At 33.0% G+C, this 26,887-nt stretch overlaps 2 protein-coding genes, 1 long non-coding RNA gene and 1 pseudogene across 5 annotated transcripts in view; all 4 read right to left on the minus strand.

The window, feature by feature from the left end:
- LOC102610714 (uncharacterized) overlaps positions 1-26,887 on the minus strand; it is a 90,677-nt gene that overhangs the window by 26,233 nt on the left and 37,557 nt on the right. The window lies entirely within an intron of this gene.
- On the minus strand, positions 2,741-3,963 carry LOC127899144 (G-type lectin S-receptor-like serine/threonine-protein kinase At4g03230). Its single transcript, XM_052432172.1, has 3 exons — positions 3,636-3,963; positions 3,364-3,514; positions 2,741-3,264 (listed from the first exon to the last, which is right to left on the minus strand). Exons 1-3 carry the CDS (start codon positions 3,860-3,862, stop codon positions 2,950-2,952), a joined length of 693 nt encoding a protein of 230 aa, XP_052288132.1. The 5' UTR covers positions 3,863-3,963; the 3' UTR covers positions 2,741-2,949.
- On the minus strand, positions 7,352-11,007 carry LOC102619824 (G-type lectin S-receptor-like serine/threonine-protein kinase CES101; annotated as a pseudogene).
- Positions 14,850-17,557, minus strand: LOC102611227 (uncharacterized). Of its 3 annotated transcripts, XR_371281.4 has the most exons (3): positions 17,040-17,499; positions 16,710-16,923; positions 14,850-15,699 (listed from the first exon to the last, which is right to left on the minus strand). It is a non-coding gene; the product is annotated as an uncharacterized LOC102611227 (long non-coding RNA). The 3 variants fall into 3 exon arrangements; XR_003066333.2 differs by having other exon boundaries at positions 14,850-15,272; positions 16,710-17,557; XR_003066332.2 differs by having other exon boundaries at positions 16,710-17,557.

A 26,887-nucleotide genomic window follows, 5' to 3' on the forward strand; every position in this document is an offset into this window, starting at 1 on the left:
CGACATAACTATTATCCATATCATGAAATACGACTAACAGTACGAAAATAAAGCTCAAAACCAAACTTCCGAATACATAAAATTTCAAAATTACCCTTATGTCCAAAAATTACCAAAATGCCCCTGACACCGAAATTTACCGAATTACCATCGGAATCATAATTTATCGAATCATCCTCAATATCTTAAATCACCAAATTGTCCTCAATTCGGATAACAAAATTAATCGCAAGTTTTGAATTTACGAAATTACCCTCGAAGTACGAAATTACCAAAATGTCCTTAATAACTTAAATTACCGAATTACCCTCAAAATCTCAAATTACTTCTCTGTCCTAATCAGAAATTACCAAATTATCCACCATTTTCATAAATTACAAATTTACCCCAAAGTTTTATGAAATTACTGAACTGCCCTTGCCGGTCAACGGTGACGGGAGGCTCAAGTCTGATAGTTCAGACCTCGGTGAGTCCAACGATACCGGCGGTGACCTCCCACGTGCGGCAACAGTGGCAGATCGAAGCTCCAAAATTCGTGAGTTTCCTGGTGTTCGTTCGCGGCCAAGACAGCGTCCCTGGTGATCGTGGTCGGTTGGAAAGTGATGAGTGTGAGTTGAGGAACAAGATCCAGGCGGTGGAGTGGCTAAAAATCCGGTGGGATCGACGGTGACAGAAATGGGTTGAGTCGTGGCTTTTCGAGCTTCAAACGGCAGCGTTTCGGTCGGCTTTTCTTTGATTTGTTATTTTGAGTTGTATGTAATGCAGCTTGACTTTTGTTTTCTTTATTATTGCTAGGAATTTTCTTGTTAAGACCCTATGAATCAATTGAAACCTCAGATTCATACTAGAACCACGATGATTCAATAAAACCTTCAAACTAAGTCCAAAGATTCCATGAGTAAGAATCCCTGAGATCACATTTATTCAAGTTTATGCTTTAAGTGAAATAAAAGTAGAAATGAGAATTTTAAATAAGAAATTTAGTTATAAATAATTGTCAAATAAATAATTGTTCAACATTTATTTTATAGGTCCCACTGTTGGGACTCCATGTGATTTGCTAACTGGCAGGCCTTATGTGGTTAGGCGAACCACGGTATGCCTGCCCCATATAAGTTCCTCTCTTCTCATAGATATAACTAGTGCTATGTCATGTCCAACAAGGGCTCTTCGAAACTTTTTACGTGAATTTTAAACATTACCCCATTACGCTTTTGAAACACCAAAACTACCTCTCTTAAATTTTAAAAATATAAAAAAAAATACATATTAAAAGAATGTTTTATGTCTTTAGCTTAACAGTTAGCACACGTATTGTACTCTTGACATTTTTCTTCTGTAAATCTTCACTTCTTTTTTCTTTGATTCTTCACACTCCACTGCTCTTTTATCTCTAAAAAATTAAATTGTCCGTAGAAGCTTACTATTTAATTTACTGATCTAATTATTTAGCTCTAAATATTTAGATACGTTTTCTTAATTAATTATCACTTCTTTAAGTTTTTTGGTGATTTCTCTTAGATGAAAGAATTAAGGTTATGTCCTAGGAAAATATTAACTCTCATATTATAGTGTTGATAATGAGGTTATCCTTGAATTTTTAACATATGAAAACACATCGAGGTAACTATAAATTCATTGAAGGAAATATTTTAATAAATTTAGATTTTGGTACATATTATTTGTTGATTTTTTTTTTCTTTCCAAATTGAACGTAGCCCTTATGATATTCAATTCGTGATAGTGCCACTAAATGTAAAGTGTCGAACTAGATCATATTTCAATTTTGTGGCCTATTTTCTAGTTTTCTAGTTTCACAGAGGGCATCTTGGATTTCTCTACGCGGTCTATAGTCTCTAGTCCAAATGAAGAAATCGAATTCACCATGTATATTCTACTCGGAAGAAGAATATGAGCAACACATGGTCCAATTCGCATTGTATGGAAGTAAAACCGAAGCATTAGACCAAAAGCAAACCTTATTCATATTTTTAGTTACTGATAACAATTTTTTTCCCCTCTTATTATCATCTTAATTAGGAAATATAGTAATTCGTTAACTTTTTGGGAAATTAAAAAGGATGGCAATATACAATATTCTTGTGTTGAGTCTTGAAAGCTAATTCCCTTGAAACTGGAAAACTGGTATCGCTTTTCAAACCACATAAATGATATATTCCAGCTTTCAATGTGATCGAAAGATGTCGTAGCCACACTCAAAATTAATAAATGATCCCTAAGAATTACGAAAATGATATCAATGAAATTACAAACTCTTGAAGAGTTTATAGAACATTAATTGATCCAAATCCAATACAAACTGCTTACTAGTACAGCATCAAGAGAGCCATTTATTTTTTCAGTAGGCAAATTAAACAACTGCAGCAGTCACTAGCGAGCTAGTATAGACCAATTGTTCATCTACCAACCAATTGTGAAATTGTTACATCATTACTTGAACATATTTCCGATCCAATCGTGGCTTTATTTTGTTCGTCTTCATAAGCTTTGTTTGATAAATCGGAGTCCATTCGATGAGTCTATCAGCATTCTTTAACTAATTATTAGATTAAATGTATAAATTTAAAACTAGTAAAAGTTTAGAATATGAAAGAACCTTGATTCATTCAAGAAATAATTAAAATTTTAATCCTTTTCAAACTGGTTAATATTAACCTTATGATTATAAGAAAACACAATTTAAAAGAAAAAAAAAATCTCACAAAGTTGGTGTGTGGAATAGTCAATACGTTGTGTCCTTGATTTTTTACAAACTCTTGAGAGTCTATAGATGTTGTTAGTGATATTACATTACATTAATTGATCCAAATCCAATACAAACTGCTTACCAGTACAGCCTCAAGAGAGTCATTTATTATTCAATTGGCAAATTAAACAACTACAGTAGTCACTAGCAGCTTGCCAAGAGCTATAGCGTAGATCAATTGTTCATCTACCAACCAATTGTGAAATTGTTACATCATTACTTGAACAAATTTCCAATCCAATCGTGGCTTTCCTTTGTTCATCTTCGTAAGCTTGCTTTGAGAAAGTTGCAGGCTTCTTTGGAGTCATTATATCAGCCGTGCTCTCATTTTCGAGCATCGAAGAAACTTCCAGCATAGAAGGTCTATCGTTTGGGTTCTCCTGAACACACAACAGAGCTATTTGCAGACATGTTAGCAATTTCCACGAGGAATGCGTATCATCTAGTGATGTATCCATTAACCCCATGCCTTTCCCATCTTTCCACAGCTCATAAGCCTGTAAATATCGAATATTTTATTGAGTTACATTCAATTAATTAGCACTATAAAGTTTTGATCCAGTGTGCATTATAAAGGGGGTTATGAAGAAATTTACATACTGTACAAGGCTTAAATTTTCATTCTGGCCAGATTGAACGAAGAATCTTCTTCCACTTATAATTTGCAAAAGTAAAACCCCAAAACTGTAGACATCGGATTTGGTGGAGTAGATGCCTCTCGTAACATACTCAGGAGGGATATAGCCACTGTTGTACCAAGTAATTCCAAATGTCAGTGAAATTGTTTGACGTAAAAGGTTAAGCTGATTGGTAAAGGCTCAACAATAGCATTAAAGATAAGTCGAAAAATAGACGTATGTACACTTACTGTGTTCCAACAATTCGATTGGTGTTTGCTTCAAGGTCGTCTTTCACAAAAATTCTAGCTAAGCCAAAATCTGATATTTTAGGCTTCATATCTTCATCCAATAAAACGTTACTAGCTTTCAAATCTCGATGAATAATTGTTAATCTAGAATATTCTTGAAGATAGAGAAGCCCTTGAGTTATTCCTTGAATGATATGAATGCGTTTTTTCCAATCCAAAATAAACATTCGGATGGGATCTACATCAAATATAAGTATAGTTGGACGGTCGGTAGCATTAGCATTTGGAGATGAGAAAGCAAATGGAGGCACATAAATTAAAAATTAAGCAGTTAAGCTCATACCAAAAAGGAAATAGTCCAAGCTTCGTTTTGGCATGTACTCATAGATCAGCATTTGTTCTTCTCTGTCAATGCAAAAACCTAAAACCCTAATAAGATTTACATGTTGGAGTTTTGCAGTAAGCATAACCTCATTCTTGAACTCCTCAAATCCTTGTTTGGATGTCTTTGAGAGTTTCTTCACAGCTATTACCTGTCCATCAGGTAATACACCCTGCAAACAACCCCAAAATATTAAAAAGAAAAAAAAAACGCAATGTTCATATACACGTGTGTGTGTATTTCGCTAATTAATTAATAAGATGAGAGATAGCCAAGCTATCGATATATAACCTTGTAAACAGGGCCATATCCGCCCTCCCCGAGCTTATTTTCAATTGAAAATCTATCCGTGGCCACCTCAATATCAGCCAAGCTATATTCTCTAAGATCAGGATCATTGCTGTTAAAATCTCCAGCATGTACTTGACTATTTTCTCCGTCCTTTGATGATTTGGCTGAGTCAATTACTATCCCAATTAATATCAACCAAGGAAAAAAAAGAAAAAGAAAAAGAAAAAGGCTAATTTAAGTAAATTGCCCACTTCTTCAACTGTGCTAAATAGAATAGAAGTAAAAATAATCCTAAACCCGTGTAGAAGAAGTTACCTTTTAATTTGAGGTTTTTCATCCAGCAGTAGTAATACAGCCAAAAACCTAGTAGAAGAATACAAGCTGCAGTTGTAGGCAAAACAACTACCCATAACAGTCGCTTATTTTGACCACTTTTGTCATCCTCTTCAGCTGAAAAGTCAATCACTTTGCGTTGGTTAACCATTGATGCTGAAATAAAGATCCTAATTCAAGTCATTATCCAGAAAAGTGATCAACGGATTGCAGTGAGTGCGGAATTCCATTTGCTTACCTGCAGCTTGAGAAAGCATCCAATCATGATCATAGGAAACTAGCCACACATGGTAACCGCGTAGCTTCTTCTCCTTGGCATATGCAACCTTCACTCTAATGGCCTCCACATCATCAAAACCAAACCAAATCTTCCCAATCGAGCAGTAGTTCACCACATAAGTTGAATTGTACATAACTTGGACATTAGGACCATAGCTCTTGATGTGATTCTTGATTTCCCTATAACTCACAAGACCATCTTCACTCAAAGCTGGTCCCGTTGCTGCTGCACCAATACCATTGTCCTCAGGTTTCACAAGCTTCCATGCATAGCCATAGAAAGGCAAACATAAAACCAATTTATCAGCCGATAACCCTTCCTCAATCCATTCCGTGATTCCGTATTCAGTACTATAGTCACTATTTGGATCATACAGAGCCGCATGAGCACCAGTAAAATTTGTCCACGTAGGGGCTGAGTAATCAGTAGTGAAAACATGGACCCAATTCAAGTACTGTCTTATAAAGTCGACTGGATAAGTTGCTTCTGTTAAGAATGGTGAATATGAAACCGTTGCCGTCAAAATCAACTGTGATTGGCTCGAGTTATTTCTTGCTTCTAAATCTACGGCAGCTCGCCACTCTTTAAAAAGAATGGCAATATTGTAATTATCCCAGCTTGTGTTTGCCTCAGTCCAAGACAGATCTAAGCCTTGAAAGCCATAAAGCCTTGCTATTTTTATTGAGGAGTCAATGAAGGATTTCCTGGAAGAAGGATTGCTTGCCATAGAAGAATAAGTTGAATAGCTTACATCATTTCCTCCTCCAATGGAGAGAAGTGTAGTGATTGATGGGTTCTTTATTTTGACTGTGTGCGTGAAGTTGGAGAATTGTTTTTCATCCGAAGGTGATAAAGAGAGCTCGTAGGAAGTTGAGTTGACATCAGCAAAACCACACATAAGGTGAGTGAAGAGAGCAGAATTTACATCTGATACAGGGAACCCACCGCCTGAATCCCAGTAACCAGCTCTGATTAAAGTTTGTGCTCTTGCAGGAAGCGATTCTGAAAATTTAAAAATGTGGAGGACAAGAATGATAATTTTGGATGCCATTGTGGGAACCTGGCTGCTTGAGGCATACCTAGTATGTGATTATATATTTGTACACACACACAAAATGTAATGGAGAAATTATCCTATACCGATTGAGATTAGTTATTGCACTAATAATGCAAACTTGAGTCAACTTTCAACTTATGAGCTTAGTCCACAAGTTTTTATACGATATCAAATTCAAGTTCTGAATGAGGGACCCTATAATACCTTCCAACCTAACTTAATAATTAATCTTAGCCAATGTGACATACTTGTTCTATCGCTTTATCACGACCAAGTCGATCTATTAGCTTTGTCTTTTTTTCACGATAATAAGTGATAAGATTGAAGTTCTTAAATTAAGCTATGACTTTTTACCTCCGCTTAGCTTGACTTCTGAAGTTGGAGACTCGTTCTTTTGTATTGACTTTGTTGGTATTTAAATGAACTCGGAGTCCTCGACGAGTTTTTGAAGCGAAGTCATTATTCCTCTATGACTCCATCCATGCAATTGGAAGGCAAAATCTTGTGAAAATATTTTCTAAGTTGATTCAGTCCATGATCAACGTGCACAAAACGCAAAATCTTGCGAAAATCAAACCCGCCCTCACTCATGAACTCGATTTCTAGCTTAAACTCCTCCTCACTCATGACATACTATATAAAATATCGAGTTGACCTCACTTTTTTAAATTACAGCTTGTCATTGAATTGAGTGTTGCCTTAATTAAGCCATCAACTTAATAAAGTGATGGTCATTAAGAAATACACTTAGTTACTTCCTGATGGTAAGATTCAATAATATTGTAATTTTTTTTTTAAAAAAAAGATCCACATACCTTTTCCTTGTGTAATTTAATTTCCAGTCCAGTCCACCCTTCCATTTTATCATAAAAGTCTATACAAACATACGTTTTACTCAATATTTACTTAGAAACAAATGGCGCGAGTACGATTGCCGATCTAGTACCACTCTCGTATACTTGGTGGGATTCGGCTTCACCAAATTTGTAGCATATATTTTACTTTAATGAGAAAATCAAATAATTATTGAACAAATAATTTTTTTTTCAATATACTTTCTTAAAATGTATGGAGTTGGTAAAGTGCAAATTCATTTTTTAGCCCTTTGACTCCTCCAAAATCCAAACTCAAATTAATGGTCAGTTAAATAATGTTTCTTAAAAATCATTTCCTATCTAGAATTTGTTTAATTCTATTAATTTACAATCGTTTTTCATTTTACTTAATTAATTAAAGTGAATTTATTATGTATACATTCTACATACGTAAAATTTTAAAATTCAGTGTTGAATTGAATTGTACTAAATTTTTTATAATTTTTTGTGAGACCTGCGTTTTTAACAGTTTAATATTAATATTGATAGCACATAATATACAGGATTAAGAGAGATTGATTTCGACTGCTACAAGATTTTTAGGATTGCATGCACAAGGGTTTAAAAACAAAGTGTACACTTAATTACACTAAACGAGGGTGCATTTTTATGATGAAATAAAAACTATGTACAGGGTTGTAAAAGTGGCTCCATAATTAGTGTACATTAACAATCATCTAGCTACCACTTCCGAAAATGATAAATCACAAGCCGAACATTTTTCCAATTGTGTTGTAGATAATAGTTCAATCCCAATTTCATCAACTTGTTTTGAGAAAGCAGGCTTCCTGGGAGTATTTGTATTTGTGGTTTCATTCTTGAGCATTGAGGAAACTTCCAGCATTGAAGGTCTATCGTTTGGATTCTCCTGGACACACAACAAAGCTATTTCCAGACATCTCATTAATTTACAAGGGGAATTTCTATCATCTAGGAATGAATCCACAAACTCCACGCCTTTGCCGCCTTTCCACAACTCATATGCCTGAAATTATCAAGTACCATCTTGTTACATAATTTATACTTCTTAATTAAGTGCGCATATGTGTACCCAAGGTTACCATAGCCGAAGAAACTTACGTGCTCTAGAATGCTTAAATTTTCATTGATGCCACATAACATTGAAAGCCTCTTTCCACTTATGATTTGTAGAAGTAAAACTCCAAAACTAAAAACGTCTGATTTGGTAGAGTATACACCTTCTCTGGCGTATTCAGGAGAAATATAGCCTCTGCATTCAAAATAACCAAAAATAAGTAAGTATATATAAGTAAGGGATTTTGCAATTTAATAAATTTGTAAAACCCATTTTACCTTGTGATAAAAGTCCATCCTGCATTTTATTAAAGAGCTGGATTCCTTATTCGAAACCCAATATATGTATAACAAACAGAAGCTTGAGTAAAGGATATCATTTAGATGTAATATACTTACATTGTTCCCACAACTTGTTCTGTATTCGCTTCGAGACTCTCTTTTGTAAAAATTCTAGCCATACCAAAATCTGAAATTTTAGGTTTCATATCTTGACCTAACAAAATATTATTGGCTTTCAAGTCTCGATGAATAATAGTCAATCTTGAGTATTCTTGGAGCTATAAAAGCCCTTGAGTTATCCCTTCAATGATATGAACACGTTTATTCCAATCCAAAAGAAGTCTTCTGATGGGATCTACAACAAATATAAAGTTTTGGGCAATAAGTGATATACAAATGAATTATATACACAATTGATATTAACTTGATTTCAGAACAAACCAAAAAGGTAGCAATCCAAGCTTTTGTTTGGCATGTATTCGTAGACCAGCATTCGTTCCTCACTGTCAATGCAAAAACCTAAAACTCTAATAAGATTTACATGTTGGAGTTTTGCAGTAAGCATAACCTCGTTCTTAAACTCCTCAAATCCCTGTGCGGATGATTTCGAAAGTTTCTTCACTGCTATCACCTCTCCACAGGGTAATACACCCTGCAACCCAAAAAAAAAACCACGTTCATATAAAGCTTTCACTAATTAGAGAAGCTGAGAAATGTTAGCCAAACAATATGTTACCCCCAAAAGTTGAGGGCACCATTTTAAGTCCTTTAAGTCTCCATCGACGCAAAATGTAAATCTCCTCTCACAGAATATGGATATGGGTAGAGGTATCTTCCTAAAATGTTAGTCGAAGTAGTTATATCCCTCTAGTGTGAGGTTAGAGGTCTTATCTCTAATAGGCATAGATTTTTAAATTATATGTTTTGGGCCTCTGAATTCTACGACGAGTGTACAAATTCAAACTTCCGATAGGATCCAAATTGCAGCATTGTGGATTGTAACAAATTAAAATATAGGTACACACACACACACACACACACACACACATGTTACCTTGTAAACAGGACCATATCCACCCTCCCCAAGCTTATTTCTAATTGAAAATCCCTCGGTGGCCGCCTCAATATCAGCCAAACTATATACTCTGAGATTAGGAACATTTCTGTTAAAGTCTCCAGCTTCTGTTTCATTATTTGCTCTCGTGTTTGATGCTTTAGCAGAATCCTCTGTTCCTAACATCAACCAAGTAAATATTAGATAATTAATTGTATGTCAGCCTCAGTTATATATGTGTGTGTGTGTGCTTAATGATAATTGATAGCTGAAGCTTGTTACCTTCTATTAACTTGAGCCTTTTCATCTGGTTGTATTTATATGCACAACAGCCTAGAAGGAGAGTCAAAGCTGCCGCTGCAGTGGAAATGAGTGCAAAGGACAGACGCCGGTTGTTACTATGTTCATCTTTATCAGCTGAAGCAGAAGTAATGCTGTCTTTTTGTGCTGGAAATAATAATTCACCAATTATTACTAACTATTATTACTAACTAGCAAGAGATGCCATAAAAATCAATATTTATTAGACAGAACAATTATTGCATATATAAACACCTGCAGCTTGAGAAAGCATCCAATATTGATCATAGGAAACTAGCCACACATGGTAACCACGTAGCTTCTTCTCCTTGGCATATGCAACCTTCACTCTAATGGCCTCCACATCATCAAAACCAAACCAAATCTTCCCAATCGAGCAGTAATTCACCACATAAGTTGAATTGTACATAACTTGGACATTAGGACCATAGCTCTTGATGTGATTCTTGATTTCCTTATAACTCACAAGACCATCTTCACTCAAAGCTGGTCCCGTTGCTGCTGCACCAATACCATTGTCCTCAGGTTTCACAAGCGTCCATGCATAGCCATAGAAAGGCAAACACAAAACCAATTTATCAGCCGATAACCCTTCCTCAATCCATTTCGTGATTCCGTATTCAGTATTAGAGACACTATTTGGATCATACAGAGCCGCATGAGCACCAGTAAAATTTGTCCACGTAGGGACTGAGTAATCAGTAGTGAAAACATGGACCCAATTCAAGTACTGTCTTATCGAGTCGACTGGATAAGCTGCTGCTGTTGAGTATGGTGAATATGCAACCGTTGCCGTCAAAATCAACTGTGATTGGCTCGAGTTATTTTTTGCTTCTAAAGCTACGGCAGCTCGCCATTCTTTAAAGAGAATGCCAATATTGTACTTATCCCAGCTTGTGTTTGCTAAATACCAAGACAGATCTAAGCCTTGAAAGCCATAGAGCCTTGCTATTTTTATTGAGGAGTCAATAAAGGATTTCCTGGAAGAAGGATTGCCCGCCATGGAAGAATAAGTTGAATAGTTTGGATAATTTCCTGCTCCGATGGAAAGAAGTGTAGTGATTGATGGGTTCTTTATTTTGACTGTGTCTGTGAAGTTGGAGAATTGTTTTTCATCCGAAGGTAATAAAGAAAGCTCATAGGAAGTTGAGTTGACACCAGCAAAACCACACATCAGGTGAGTGAAGAGAGCAGAATTTACATCTGAAACAGGGAACCCATCGTCTGAATCCCAGTAACCAGCTCTGATTAAAGTTTGTGCTCTTGCAGGAAGCGATTCTGAAAATTTAAAAATGTGGAGGACAAGAATGATAATTTTGGATGCCATTGTGGGAACCTGGCTGCTTGAGGCATACCTAGTATGTGATTATATATTTGTACACACACACAAATGTAATGGAGAAATTATCCTATACCGATTGAGATTAGTTATTGCACTATATAATAATGCAAACTTGAGTCAACTTTCAACTTATGAGCTTAGTCCATAAGTTTTTATACGATATCAAATTCAAGTTATGAATGAGGGACCCTATAATACCTTCCAACCTAACTTAATAATTAATCTTAGCCAATGTGACATACTTGTTCTATCGCTTTATCACGACCAAGTCGATCTTTTAGCTTTGTCTTTTTTTCATGATAATAAGTGATAAGATTGAAGTTCTTAAATTAAGCTATGACTTTTTACCTCCGCTTAGCTTGACTTCTGAAGTTGGAGACGCGTTCTTTTCATTCTTAATCAGCAATGAGATGAGATGGGATGGAATTTGTCAATCCCACTCCCGTCCCGCATATGTAATTGGAATAAAAAAAATGTCTCACTTTCGTCCCTAAATTTTTTTATGAGACAAAAATATATCTCAATTTCGTCCCAAATGGATCCCATCCCATCGGAAAAAATTTCCATCCCTAATATTACAGTCTTTTGAGACTGTATTGACGTTTATTCAGTGCGTTTATTATATATTCCCGTTTTTCTCCCTGTCTGTTTGCTACGGTGCTCTTAAAAGGATAGCATCTTTAATGCACCTCAGAAGTAGTTAAGAAAGTCTTGATGAAAAACCAGACATTTTCTATCTACTCAAAACGTAGTTATTGGACTAATTAAGATTCTAATCGCTTTAATAAATATTCAAAAAGGGTTACTGTCACTACTCAGTCCTTGTTGTTGTGTATAAAAAAAAAGATATTTAAAGAGGCATCACATAGATCTTCCTAATTACATTTTGTTTCATTCAAGTTGTTGACTTAGGTGGCGTTTGTTTTTTAACTTAATGACTTAAAGTGACTTAACTTAATTAATTAAGTTAATTAGAGGTGTTTGTTTTTATAACTTAATGAGACTTTTTAAATAATTTTGACTTAGTAAAATAAGCCAATTTTTTTGGCTTTTTACTTAATGGAGAAATTTGAATTAAGTCAATTACTTACTAATATAAAAAAATATCCATGTTTTATAATTTATTTTTCATGTCTATCCCAAAACTCACCCATAGACATTTACCCCACATAAAAATATCCATGTTTCTTCTTTCTTATATTATATACGACAAAATTTGATATTTATGGTATTTATATATTAAAATTCTAAAATAATTATGTATTCACTTGAATATAGTTTTACTTATAAATGTTAAAATATTGTGGTATTTAATATATTATTTATTTGACATTCAAATTTAATAAGGATACAAATGTAAAAGTACATATTTTCAGCTTTTTCAGTTGAAAAAAACAAACAACTTAATACTTATTTTCTGAGATTTAGATAAAAAAACAAACATATTATTCAGATTCAGACATTCAGATCTATTCAGAATTCAGACTAATTCAGGTCTATTCAGATTTCAGACAAAAAAATAAACGCCACCTTAATTTGACTGCCTGGAAAAATTAGTAAATAGGTAAAAATAAAAAAAAGGTTAATTCTAGTTATTAGACTAAATATATAGTATAAATTTGTAGTAACTAGCAAAAGTTTAGAATATGAAAAATCCTATTTCATTTAAAAGACAATGAAAATTCTAATCATTTTCAAAAAAAGAAAACTCTAAAAGTTTGAAAAACTAAGATTTTAAGGTCCTTTTACAATAACCATAATTAACACAAATTTCTGAATTATTATTACATAATGAAATTTTACTAATAGAAATAAGAAAACAAAACAAATAGCACTCAAATCGGATATATAAAAAAAATCTTGAAATAAATAGAAAAAATAAGAAATAACTAAAACTTGCAAAACGATCATGAAAGAAATGAAATTTTCGGCCGAACCAAGGGGCCAATGTGCATAGTATTATTGGACTAGATTTATCACACTCCAAGCTTCAAAACAATATATTATATTTCCTAAATGGACACATGTAGGTTAAGTTACTCAATTGTGTTAGGAGCTGTCCAAGCAAAATCTAGGCCCTCAAAGCCAGTGGCGGACCTACAGCCCGGTCTAGTCCAGAAAAAATCATTTAAACCCCTTGTCTTTAGATTAATTATATATAAGAATAGAGTTGTTACTTTGTTTTTATATAAGTCCTTAATTCAGTTGCTTTTATGTTGTCATCCAATTTCATAAAACAATAGAGTTTTTACTTTATTTTTAAATATATCCCTAATTCAATTATATTTTTTTATTAGTGGCTTATTTTATAAAATGATTAAATTATATACTTATTGAATAGAATGAAAACATTAGGGGTCGAAAATGTTATTACTACTTTAATTTGTTTTTAAAATTTTGATTTAAAAAAGTATGTCAATGTAATATAAGATTGTCACTAGTGTTAAAAATACTAAAAAGATATATAATAAAAATTATTAACAATTTCATAAAATTTTTATGTGAATGTTGAGATTTTATTTATTAGTTACATTAACTAAGAAGATAAGTTAGAAAACAAAATTTGAGTATTTTGATCTGATTTTTTTAAGTGAGTCAGAGTGTCTGGCAAAGAAATAATGGCGCACAAATACCTTTTTACTACGTTAGAGTTTAATTTATTATTGAAACTCTTGACAACTAATATTTTTATAATTTAAAAAGATGAATAAATTTTAATTGTTTAATTTATTTAAGCTTGGTAATTAAGTACTTTTCAAACATAAAGTTCTATTTGCAATATTTTAATTGATTATAATTACATGTATTGATTTATTCAAACTTGAAATTCTTAATTGATTTATTAATTCTTATATAATTAGATGTTAATATATGTTGCAATGTTATATTCCATAATTAAAAAATAGTATTTTTATATTTGAATTATCTTTTGTTTTCTATTCTTTTTGTATACTTATTTTTATTTAAAGTACATATTTATAGGGTTTTTTGTATCCTCTTATTTGATGTATTTTTTTTACTTATAAATGTTTATGTTCACTTCAAAATATAAAATTTTTAATTTAGCCAGGGTAATATAAAGTTCTGGATCCGCCCCTGCTCAAAGCCATAAAGCCTAGCTATTCTTATTGAAGAGTTGATGAAAGATTTTCTGTGAGAAGAATTTCTCACCATTGAAGAACATATAGAACAGTTTGTATATCTTCCTTGTCCAATTGAGAGAAGTGTAGTGATTGATGGGTTCTTTTGTTTCACAGCGTCTGTAAATTTGGGGAATATTTGATTTCCATCAAATGGTGATGATAAAGATAGCTGGTAAGTGGTGGAATTGATATCAGCGTAAGAGCAAATAAGGTGAGTGAAGAGATCATAATTTATGCGCGAAATGGCGGACACTTCGCCTGAATACAAGTAACCGACCCTGATCCATGGTTTTGCTTTCGCGGGATGAAGTTCTGAATAGAACAACATGTGGAAGATGATGCTGATAATTATGGATGCCATTTGAGAGGCTTAAGCTTCTTAATTACCACTTCGATGGGAATGGAAATGAATGCACACTAAGAGAAATTAAATAAACACAAGTTTCACAGTTCATTAAGTTCTTATGTGTACTATTAACGTGTAGGTTCATTTCGTCACTACTAGAAAAATGGTCTTTACTGACTTTAGAATAGTGTCAGAAATTACTTTCACTGACACTTATTAATTGTGTCAGTAATCTGGGAGTCAGAAAAATAGTGACACTTGTAAGTGGTGTTAGTGATTACTATTACTACAGTATCACCGATATTATGACACCATAGTGTTAGTAGTTATTGATATTTTATTAGTGTCTATGATTACTGTTACCATGGTATCACTAGTTAATTTATTTTTAAAAAATAAAAATTTGAATTGGTTGTTGATTTATTGGTAAAATTAAAAGACACCATAAAATAACCACAAAAAAATTTGATATATATTACAAAATCATTAATTTCATATTTAAATATTATTAGTATATATTACAAATCCAAATACTTCAATAAACAAGATATCCTATTCTCGTAACTAAATAATCTTAAATACATAAGAATTTCTACCATCCAATCAAATGCCTACTAATTGCGGCTACATTTAACAAATTTAGAAGCTAAATTGATAAGGATGACTGCCTTTCACTCTTTGAACATAAGTAGTGCATTTGTGTTATCACACCAGCAGTTTCTATGTAATGTTGCTTCAGCTGAAAGCTCATGAAATAGGAAATTCTTGTCTTCTTGATTAGGCGACTTGGGAAGGGGATCTGTAAAGAGTAGCTGCTGCCCTGGAAAGTGCTCTTGCCTAGTGATTTTGTGCGCCCATAATATTGAACTTGAGACGAGCCCTCCTGCACGCCTGCACTGCTATAAAAACGCTCATATAATTGCTTCTGTGGAGCTTTGGACCTCCAAGATATGAACACAACCATAGTGCCATTTATTGCATAAAATATAAATGCTGCGCTAACTTGACTAATTTTACAAATTTGGTGATGATACGTTTAAGATTATGGTTTAAAAGAATAATTCAAAGACAGCGGTTTCAACTGCGAGATTAACAATTCTTTTATTTCTATTAAACATAAAAAAAGAAAGAAAAAGAAATGCAAAAAAGTAAGAGAGATAGAGGAATATAGGAATCGAGGTCTGCCACACAAACATCTTGAAGCATTTCAGGATCAGCAGCAGTAGTGTTCAAGATCACAGCAAAAGTGACAACAAAAAGTGTCAAAGCACTAGCAGCAGCAGCAGCCATGGTTACAAAAGTTCAATTATGATCTTGTTATTGCTGCAGGCAAATAGAAAGAAAGAATAAAAGAAATGCTTAGAAATTAAAAATTTTTATCAGCTTATCCACTCTCACTCCACTCCCCTCGTCCTCGCCATTTTCTTTCTTCTCTCAACAGTACCACTGCCGATGGTGATAAGACCATCAACGACGACACGGTCATCGCCAAGTTATTATTTCATGATTTCTCTCTTACGCACTCATACACAGTTTCCATGTACTATGAAAGAAAGACACGTAAAACATTAGATTATCATTTTCTACTTGTGCTAATTGACATCACTGATCTCAGGCTTTCTTCCAAAACAAAATCAAAGTAGAAGGATCTCATCACAAAGAGTAAGTACACAGCAAAAGTAAGAATTTTTATTCATAAAAGCTTAAGCCTTTTTCCGTTTAATGTATATAATAAAAACAGAGGTACTTCGTTCTCAAAACAACAAGTCAATCAAAAGCTAACAACTTTTTCGCCCTAGTGAACCAGTTGTTTATCTCCTCCAATAACATTTTGTTCATCCATTCGGAAGAACAGATAAGCAAGATCATAAAAGAAACACAAAACCCACAAAAATAGAAATCTTGTACGCATTAATATAGAACAATGCAAATCTACCAAAAATAATGAGGAGAGTATAAACAGAGGAAGAAGAAATGCAGGGAATTACCCTGAAGAGAAGGGGGAGATTTGGGTACCCTATTAGCATATAATTTGCTAACCATGTCAACTAATAAAACACACCCAACAATTCTCACAAGCATCTCATCAAACACTTTGCAGACACCGTACCAGTCTCCAAAAGCTATTAATGACTAGCACAACTTTTACCATTCACATATCAACAAATCAAAATGTGGAAAAAAAATTCCAAAACCGTGTATTAGTTGAATAAAAATAAAAGAATTAGTAAACCTACTTAAAATTCAACAAAAAGAACCAAATTAATTTCTTACTAAATTCACATATAAGTAGAGAATATTTAATAATTATTAATTATTTAGCTAATGCTCACCTTACTTAATTACCATGCCCAGATCTACAACTGCTTCACATAAGTGGTGCTTCTGCCTTTTTCTTTAAACAGCCTCTAACAACGCTCTTTAACTTTCACCAAGACATCCGTCCACGATCTTGGAGCTAAATTGAACCCTTCAAATCATTTTTCTCGATGACGAAGATTGGCATTAGGCAAAAAAGTGGCTAGAATTTCACGGCCGTGTGAGATTCTGTTGGATTGTAATAGAAAGATTTTAAGGTTAGGGATTGAAAAGAGGCGAGATTGAGAGGGAAATTTTGAGTTGGATCGAGAGCAGGCTCGACCGCAGGGGAGAGGAAGCGAAACCTGTATTGTTCAGCTGAGCCAGCGAGACGATGAAATGCAATGGGATGGATGGTAGAGGGCTGCCTGCGCCCAAAAGCGATGATTCACTGCAGTTCCCTTCAGTCCGTTCTGTTTCAGGTTGGGTTAGGGGAACATTCGAGCGATTGCCTTCGCGGATCCAAACACGCTCACCGGTACGCTTTCTGGCTCGCAACGACTCAAATGGGCGGGTCTTCTTCGTTTTCCTTTCTCCTTCGGGTGGTTGAAGATAGGTGAGATTGAGAGGGAAAAATTGAGTTAGATAGTAAGAGATTGTGTTGGATTGTAAGAGAAACATAAGAGAGGAGTGGCTGAGAGAGGAGTCGGGATTGATAAGACGACGCAGTTGAGTTTTGTGAATTTGGTGAAGTTAGGGTTTTTTAGATTTGGGGAGTTTAGGAGGGACACGAAAAATTAAACTTTTTGTCTAAATTAAAAGTTAAAAAAATAAATCTTTGTTTAGTAGTTAGTTTTCTGAACTAGAAAATTTGAGATTTGGTCTCCTGGTCTTTTTTTCGAACTTAAACGCTTGAGTACTAGAGGTCCTCGGTTCGAGTTCTATTTGGAACCTAATTAGAATTACTTTATTTTTATTACTGATACCTTAATGTCAGAAATCTCTGATGTCTAAGTTACAGACACTATAATATCAGTAATTTGTGATATTTTTATGTTAAACACGGAAAATGGTCCATCTGTATGAACATACTGATACTTTTTAAAAAATTGTCACAAACCAAGTGTCAGTAAAGACCATTTTTCTAGTAGTGCGTTGCCAAAAAAAAATCTTATGTGATCCTGATAGGGACACATACACTGCATGTTAAGATGATGATAGGCGATGCGACCATTGCCTAAGAATTAAGATTTCCTTCTATCGCGTGGGTCACTTTTCATGAAGAAAAATGATGTTTTGATCGACATTTGGTAAAACTGATGACATATTTCGGGCTACAAATATCAGTATTGTTTTATTAAATAAAAAATAATAATTTTACGTGCATGTTGAAGGTTATATTGCAGTCTTTTGAGCCTGTGTTGAATTTCATTCGTGTGGGTTCATTTATTATCTATCCCCTTTTTTCTCTGTGTCTGCTAGCTGTTAGGGGTGGGCACGGTTCGGTTCGGATCGAAATTAAGTAAAACCGATTTAAATCGGTTATTTTATAAAAAGAACCGAACTCAAACGGATCTTTTCGGATCGGTTCGGTTTTTTCGATTCTGGGCCTATTAGGCCTATTTTGAATTTTAAAAATTTTAGCCCATTGGGCCTCATAAATGTAATAATTTTTTTCAACAATTAGTTCATCATAATTTCATTACAAATATTAACAATAAATACAAGTATTCAAAACACATTTTATCACTAATATCTTACTAATTACTAATAAGGTACTCACAAAATATAAAATATTAAAATTTCAAAATACATAACCAAACTCCAATACTTCATCTACATAAACATAATCATAATGTTTGTAAAGACAAATAAAAATAACAACAATTACAACTTACAACACAAAATAAAAAGAAAATTTAGAAACAAACGCCAACAACATTCTCCCATCTTCATCAATATCAATATCAACTTTAGGCATTTTATAACTCAATATTTGGATCTATAAAAAAAATTTAACACATGTCAATTTGAATAAAATCTAAAATTAATTCGGTTTTTCGGTTCAGCTGAGTGAACTGAATACCTAACCGACATTTCGGTTTTTTTTTAACAAATGATATATTTCAATTTTTTTAAAAATAAAAACCGATCTGAATTAGAAAAAACCGCCGGTTCGATTCGGTATTTTTAAGACCACGGTTTTTTTGCCCACCCCTACTAGTTGTAGTGCTCTGAAAAGAATAACGTGTTTAATGCATGTAAATGCACCTCAGAAGTAGTTAAGAAAGTCTTGATGAAAAACCAGACATTTTCTATCTACTCAAAACGTAGTTATTGGACTAATTAAGATTCTAATCCCTTTAATAAATATTCAAAAAGGGTTACTGTCACTACTTCAGTCCTTGTTGTTTTACAAAAAAAGGATATTTAAAGAAGCATCACATAAATCCTTCCTAATTACATTTTGTTTCATCCAAGTTCTTAACTTAATTTGACTGCTTGGAAAATTAGTAAAAAGGTAAAAATAAAAAAAAATTGTAAATTCTAGTTATTAGACTAAATATATAGTATAAATTTGCAGCAACTAGCAAAAGTTTAGAATATGAAAAACCCTATTTCATTTAAGAAATAATGAAAAATTTAATCATTTTAAAAAAAAAACTATGAAAGTTCGAAAACTAGGATTTTAAGGTCTTTTTACAATAACCATAATTAACACGAATTTACTAAATTAGGCAAACCCGAATTATTATTACATAATAAAAATTTACTAATAGAAGTAAAAAAACAAAAAAAATAGCACTCAAATTTGATAGCTTAAAAAAAATCCTGAAAGCAATAGAAAAAATAAGAAAATAAATAAAACTTGCAAAATGACCAAGAAAGGAATGAAATTTCCAACCGAACCAAGAGGCCAATATGCATAGCATTATTGGACTATATTCATCATGCCGCAAGTTTCAAAATAATATATTATATGTCCTAAATGGATGCATGTAGGTTAAGTTATGATCTTAAAAAATATCATATTCATCTTGCACAACTATCTTATCTCACTATATCTATACAGTAATAATATAACCCAAACATTTATGGAGCATAACTCACAGACCTCCACTAATAACAGTGAAATTTACTTTCATTTGATAAGAGGGAGAAATATTCTCGTTCTCCATTTACGGGGATTAAACCAAATGGTCTATTTTCGATTTTCTGTTAAGTTGTGTAAGGTTGGGGCTTTTTAGCACTTCTTTGACGAAAAGTCATTCTCTTCAACAACCCAAAACTTGGGCCAATGGGCAATAAAGTCCATTAGATGCATTGCACCAAACTAAAAGTCCATATTTTTTTATCAATAAATGAAATGACACAACACAGTTGGCTTGCCGTGGCAAAGCTTATTTGTTTGTTATTATTTATTGGCTTATTGCAATAAAGACTAAAGAGAGCTTTGAGCCATGCAGCATGGGAAGCTCCATTAAAAAATAAAAGAATTTAAATCTTCAAGGATACATAAAGGGCGTGTTTGGTATCCCGCACAACATAGTATTAAAATACTGTTTCTCATTAACTTAATACTAACTCATGTTTGGCGTTAAATTCAACTGGCGTGGTATTGCATTAACTTGGAAAACTAATGCGGTCAGATCCGCATAAACCAAACCCGAGGGGGGGTTCGGGCCGCATCGTATTAGAGCAAATTAAGAAAATAAAATTGAGAAAATTTTACAGCATGTTCACGATGAAATTCATATCACCCAATCTAGTACCACCAAATCGACTTGGCAATCATCACTCGACGCCATCACCGACGCTTTTACACTGCCGCGCAACACCATAGCCATTGCTCCATGAAGACACCTTCACTGTGGAGAAGATAAAGCTCAGAGAAGAAGAAGAAAGAAGGAGAAAAAGAGGAAAAGAAAAAGGGAAAACAAATTGAAGAAGACAAAGAAAATAGAAGAAAAGGAGGAAAAAAAAGAAAATGAAATGAAGACGAAGATAAAGCCCAGAGAAGAATAAGAAAGAAGGAGAAAAAGAGGAAAAGAAAAAAGGAAAACAAATTGAAGAAGACAAAGAAAATAGAAGAAAAGGAGGAAAAAAGAAAATGAAATGAAGACGAAGAAAGAGAAAAAGAGAACAAAAATGAACGAAGAAGAAAAAAATCTGGAGAAGACAAAGGTAGGAGAAAGAGGAAGCAGATAATGATACATTGAAAAGCATTACCTAAAGAAAAAAAAAAGGAGAGGGAGGAAATTAAAATAAATAAATAAATAAAATATGTTTTTTAATAAATAAATAAAACGTTAATAACTATTGTTTTCTAAATATATATTATTTAAATTAATTAAAAAAATTAATACAGTGAAGTACCAAACACAGTATAACTAAAAATTATAAATATTATTTTATAAATATATAATATAAATTAATCACAAAAAATTAATACAGTACAGTGCAACACAAAATATAGTATAACTAAAAATTAATACAGTACAATGCAACACCAAATATAGTATAACTAAAAATTAATACAGTACAGTGCAACACCAAATATTGTACAACATTATTATAATACAGTGCTAATGCAATACAACATAATACAATACACCAGTATAAAAATAATATAATATAACATAATACAATACAGTATACCAAACACACCCAAATGACACGTTTGGTGCTCCTCATTAAGAGGTATTAGAACCCCTCATAGTATTAGAGTGTTATAATATTGTGTTTGGCAATTATCATGTATAGTATTATAATGTGGTCAAGCGTTTAGTTTATGCGGTCAAACCCGCATAATTTAAACCTGTGTGGGAGTGGGGTTTACGCGGGTTTGTAACGAAACTCGTTTTGCACGGGCGTTATTTGCAAATCAATTTCCATGACTTCCATTAACTCTTAAAATCCCTCAAATCCTCCATCGACAAAGCCTCCAAGAAACTCAAGACCATGAAAATCGAAAATCCAATCGCAATTTGTCCTTATTCAGGTTCAAATCTGACGCCGTTATCACCGTCATTCTATTCATCGTGTTCCAACCTCTCAAAGGGAAAGTTGCTGCCAAATTACCGTTCAAGCCCTTTAGGATTGTGATGAAGATGAGCCATCGTGGGTTGCAGGGCGATGATGCCGCTTTTGTATTTTTTGTGCTCGATTAGTGGCCCTGCAAGGCTACTACCTAAATGGCTCTGTACCTACATAATGATGCAGAGATTGCATTTTGGAATCCAAAACAGTAAAGCTTTTTTTTTTTTTTAATTTTTCTGAGGATCGGTTGGCTAAAATTCAAGACATATGGTTGACATAATTTGTGGAACATTATAGTATTACTTTTAAAAAAAATATATCCCAATAAATTAGTGAATGAATGGCTTCCGTCCGTGATATATTTGGGAAATGCTAAAAAATAAGTGGTATAAGATCTAAAATTTTTGAAATTGTTATTTTAAATTATAATTTTTTTAATTTATACTAAAAAAATAATATAAAAGCTTTAAAATTTAAAATTTTTATATTTAGCATTTTTCTAAGCATGAATTAATATTTTTTTTTCAAATATATAATTTTAAATAATCATTAAAAAATTAATATAATACGCTGCAGCACCAAACATAGTATAATTAAAAATTAATACAATACAGTGTAGCACCAAACATTGTATAGTATTGTTATAATACAATATTAATGCAATACAGAATAATATAATACACCAGTATTAAAATAATATAATACAATATAATATAATACAGTGTGCCAAACGCACTCAAAGTGTGCCCACCCAATTAAATTTTTCTTTGAAAAATAAAAAAAGGCTGCAATTGCAATGACTTGAACTTATCATCAATTCTGGCTTATTTTGCCCCGTCATTTTTCAAAGAGAACGTCCAACTCAATTGTGACGGCTGCTGCTTCAATTTTAATTTTATTTTTCTCAAGATTAGTCATTTTCATCCACCATATTCCTGCATCCTGATGCGTCCTTATTCTTATATTATTGTAGACCACTTTTGGAAGCATAACAATTGTCGTACACGTGGTGTCCATAAGACGCTATCTCATTCATAACACGTCAGCAGTCCTTCTAACGGGAGAAAAACTTGGGTGGGGGTGGATGTACTATATCAACTGCCATTTGGCAGATTATATGAGTCCTGAAAGTGTCACTTACAAATTTTTAATTATAAATGACTGTCAAATAATTAATCAAAATTTTTAGTATTTACGGTTATAATTAGAATGAAAAAAAATCAATTCGATGTTATTCTTTGTGGCTATGCTTAGAATACTAAAAAATCAAGTCGACTTACTTATCTTTATGTTGATCATTACATGCCTTTTGAATTTTTTACTTATTTCATTAACTTGTTATTTTGAGTTGTGTGTAATAAATCTTTACTTTTTTTTTCTTTACTATGTCAAAATTGGCTGCATCTAGAAGCTTTGAATAAACAAGATTGGTGGCACACGGCTTTGAAGATTGAAAATGCCGAAATTGTTGAGGAAGAAAGAAGACTTTGGCAGCTGCAAACGTTTGAAGAAGAATGAAGAAGAATAAAGAAACTTTGAAATTCAAAGGTGGTTGAGAGAAAAGAATAATAAAATAATAATAAAATATTTAAATAAATAGAAAAGGAAGAGGCAATGAAGCCTATAAATAGAGGCTTCACTCTGCTCTTCAATTAATTCATTTCTTCAATTCTTCTTTGATACTGTGAGAGAGAAAACCAGAGAGTTTTATAAAGCTTAAAATTATAAAGCTCTTGTGAGTCTAGTGAGTGAGAGATTGGGTGTATTGGGGTTCTGAGAAGTGAGCCAAAATATTATAATACTTGTAATCCTCATATCACTAGTGAAATATTTTCCTTATGTTTTCGCCCATGGACGTAGGCTAAAAGTTGAACCATGTAATTTCCGGTGTCCTCTTTTGTGCTTATTCTTTATTTTCTTTCAATTTTACTTTAGCTGCGTGTCTGCTTCACCCATCAATTTCCTAACATATTGTACTTTGGTTTTCTTTATAACTTATAGAAATTTTCTTAATAAAACTGTATGAACCAATTGAAACTTTAAATTCATACTAGAATTATGATGATTCAATAAGACCTTCAAATTAAATCCACATATTCCATGAGTAAGAACCCTTAGATCACATTAGTAAGAACCCTTGGATCACATTTGTTCAAGTTTATGCTTTGAGTAAAATAAAAGCAGAAATAGGAATTTGAAAGAAGAAATTTAGTTATAAAAAATTGTCAAGTAATTAATTGTTTGACATTTATTTTGTGGGTCCCAACCCACGTGATTCGCCAAATAAGGCGCCTTATGTGATTTGGTGTGCCATGGTGCGCTAGCCTCATATAAGTTTCTCTCTTCTTATGAATATATTTGTATATGGGTGGTGCTATGCAGTGTGCCATAGGGGCTCTTTAAAATTATTTTATGTGCAATTTAAAACATTCCCTATTTATTGATTTGAAACACCAAAAATATCTCTTTGAAATTTTTAAAATATATAAAAAAAATTACGTGTTAAAAGAATGCCCTAACAGATAGCACACGTATTGCACACTTTTGCTTTTATCTTCTCTGAACTTTCACTCCTCTTTTCTCTGATTCTTCACACTTCACTGATCTCTCTGAAAAAATTAAATTGTCTCTAGAAACTTATTACTAATTTTCTTATCTAATTATTTATATAAGTACTCTTGATTGATTATCACTTCTTTAATTTTTTTGGGGGGATTTCTCTTGGATGAAAGAATTAAGGTTATGTTTTAAGAAAATTTTAACTCCCATGTTATAGTTTTGATAATGAGATTATCCTTGAATTTTCAACATATGAAAGTACTTCGAAACAACTATTAATTCGTCGAATGAAATATCCTAATGAATTTAGATTTCAGTACTTATTATTTATTGAAGTTTTTCCTTTAAATTACATTACTATTTGAACTTTGTCCTTGTGACATTAAATTCTTGATAGCGCCACTAAATGTAAGTTTTAAAATCATGTTCTATTTCTCCCATGTGCAAAGTGCAAACTCTACCTTTAATTTATATTTCAATTTTGTGGGCTATTTTCGAATTTCTAATTTCACATACAAGGCATGTTAAACTTACCTTAGATACAATATTGGACTTATATATAGACGCGGTCTATGGTCTCTAGTCCAAATGAAGAAATCAAATTCACCATGTGCATTAGTCTTTTGTTTGTGTGGTTGGGCCCCCGGGGGGGGGGGGGGGGGGCGGTGTTTTTTATTGGTGCAGGAAGAAAGCTCTTCAGGACTACTCGGAAAAAAAGAAGAGCAAAACATAGTCCAATTCGCATTGTATAGAAGTAAAACCGAAGCATTAGACTAAAAGCACATATTATTTATATTTTTAGTTATTGGTAACAACTTTTTCCCTCTTGTTATCATAATTAAGAAAAATAGTAATTCGTTTAACTGTTTGCGAAAAATGATGGCAATATAGAATAATATTGTGTTGATGATCTTGAAAGCTAATTCTTTTGAAACAGGAAAACCAGTATCGTATTTCAAAACACATAAAAGACGTATCCAAGCTTTCAATGTGATCTAAAGATCTCATAGCTACATTCGAAATTAATAAATGTTCTCTAAGAGTTACGAAAATGATATCAATGAAATTACAAACTCTTAAGAGTTTATAGAACATTAATTGATCCAAATCCAATACAAACTGCTTACTAGTACAGCCTCAAGAGAGCCATTTATTTTTCAGTAGGCAAATTAAGCAGCTGCAGCAGTCACTAGCAGCTTGCCAAGAACTAGCATAGATCAATTGTTCATCGTCATAAGCTTTCTTTGAGAAAGTTTCAAGCTTCTTTGGAGTCATTATATCGGCTGTGTTCTCGTTTTCGAGCATCGAATAAACTTCCAGCATAGAAGGTCTCTCGTTTGGGTTCTCCTGAACACATAACAAAGCTTTTTGCAGACATGTCAATAATTTCCATGAGGAATGCGTATCATCTAGTGATGGATCTATTAACTTCATGCCTTTCCCATCGTTCCACAACTTGTAGGACTGAAAACATCAAATATGTTATCGAGTTACAGAAACTTACATAGTGTACAAGGCTTAAAATTTCATTATGACCATATTAAATAAAAAATCTCCTTCCATTTATAATTTGCAAAAGTAAAATCTCAAAACTGTAGACATCACATTTAGTAGAGTAGATGCCTCTTCTACATACCCAGGAGGGATGTAGCCGTTGTGGTACCGAGTAATTACAAACGTCACTGAAACTGTTTGACCTAAAAGATTAAGTTGATTGGTAAAGGTTTAACAATAGTATTAAGGACAAGTTGAAGAAAATAGACATATATATACTTACTGTGTTCCAACAATTCGATTTGTATTTGCTTCAAGATCATCTTTCACAAAAATTCTAGTCAAGCCAAAATCTGATATTTTAGGTTTAAAATCTTCATCCAACAAAATGTTATTAGCTTTCAAGTCTTGATGAATAACTATTAATTTAGAATATTCTTGAAGATAGAGAAGCCCTTGAGTAATTCCTTGAATGATATGAATGCGTTTTTTTCAATCCAAAATAAACCTTCGGATGGGATCCACATAAAATATAAGTATAGTTGGACGGTCTGTAGCATTAGCATTTAGAGATGAGAAATGCAAATAAAGGATTTCGTAGATGAAGAATTGATCGCTGGAAGAATAAGTTGAATAATCTGCATTTCCTCCTCCGATGGAAAGAAGGGTAGTGATTGTTGGGTTCTTTGTTTTCACAGTGTGCGTGAAGTTGGAGAATTGTTCTTCATCAGAAGGTGACAAAGAAAGCTTGTAGGACGTTGGATCGACATAAGCAAAGCCACAAATAAGGTGAGTGAAGAGAGCACATAATTTATATCTAAAATGAGGAAGCCAGGCCTGGTTCCCAATAACTAGCTGTGATTAAAGTTTGTGCTTTTGCAGGAAGCGATTCTGAAAATATAAAAATCTGGAGGACAAGAATGACAAATTTGGATGCCATTTTGGAAAGTCAGCTGCTTGAAATATGCCTAGTCTGTATGTGTTTTTATACACACACATAATGTAGCTGAGAAATTATCCTATATTGACCGAGATTAGTTATGGGCCTAAATAATATATGTTTTAAGCAACCCTCAACCCATGAGTTAAGTTCGGAAGTTTATAAACAGTATCAGAGTCC

This window comes from Citrus sinensis, chromosome 8, assembly GCF_022201045.2.
Source record: "Citrus sinensis cultivar Valencia sweet orange chromosome 8, DVS_A1.0, whole genome shotgun sequence".
NCBI lineage: Eukaryota > Viridiplantae > Streptophyta > Magnoliopsida > Sapindales > Rutaceae > Citrus > Citrus sinensis.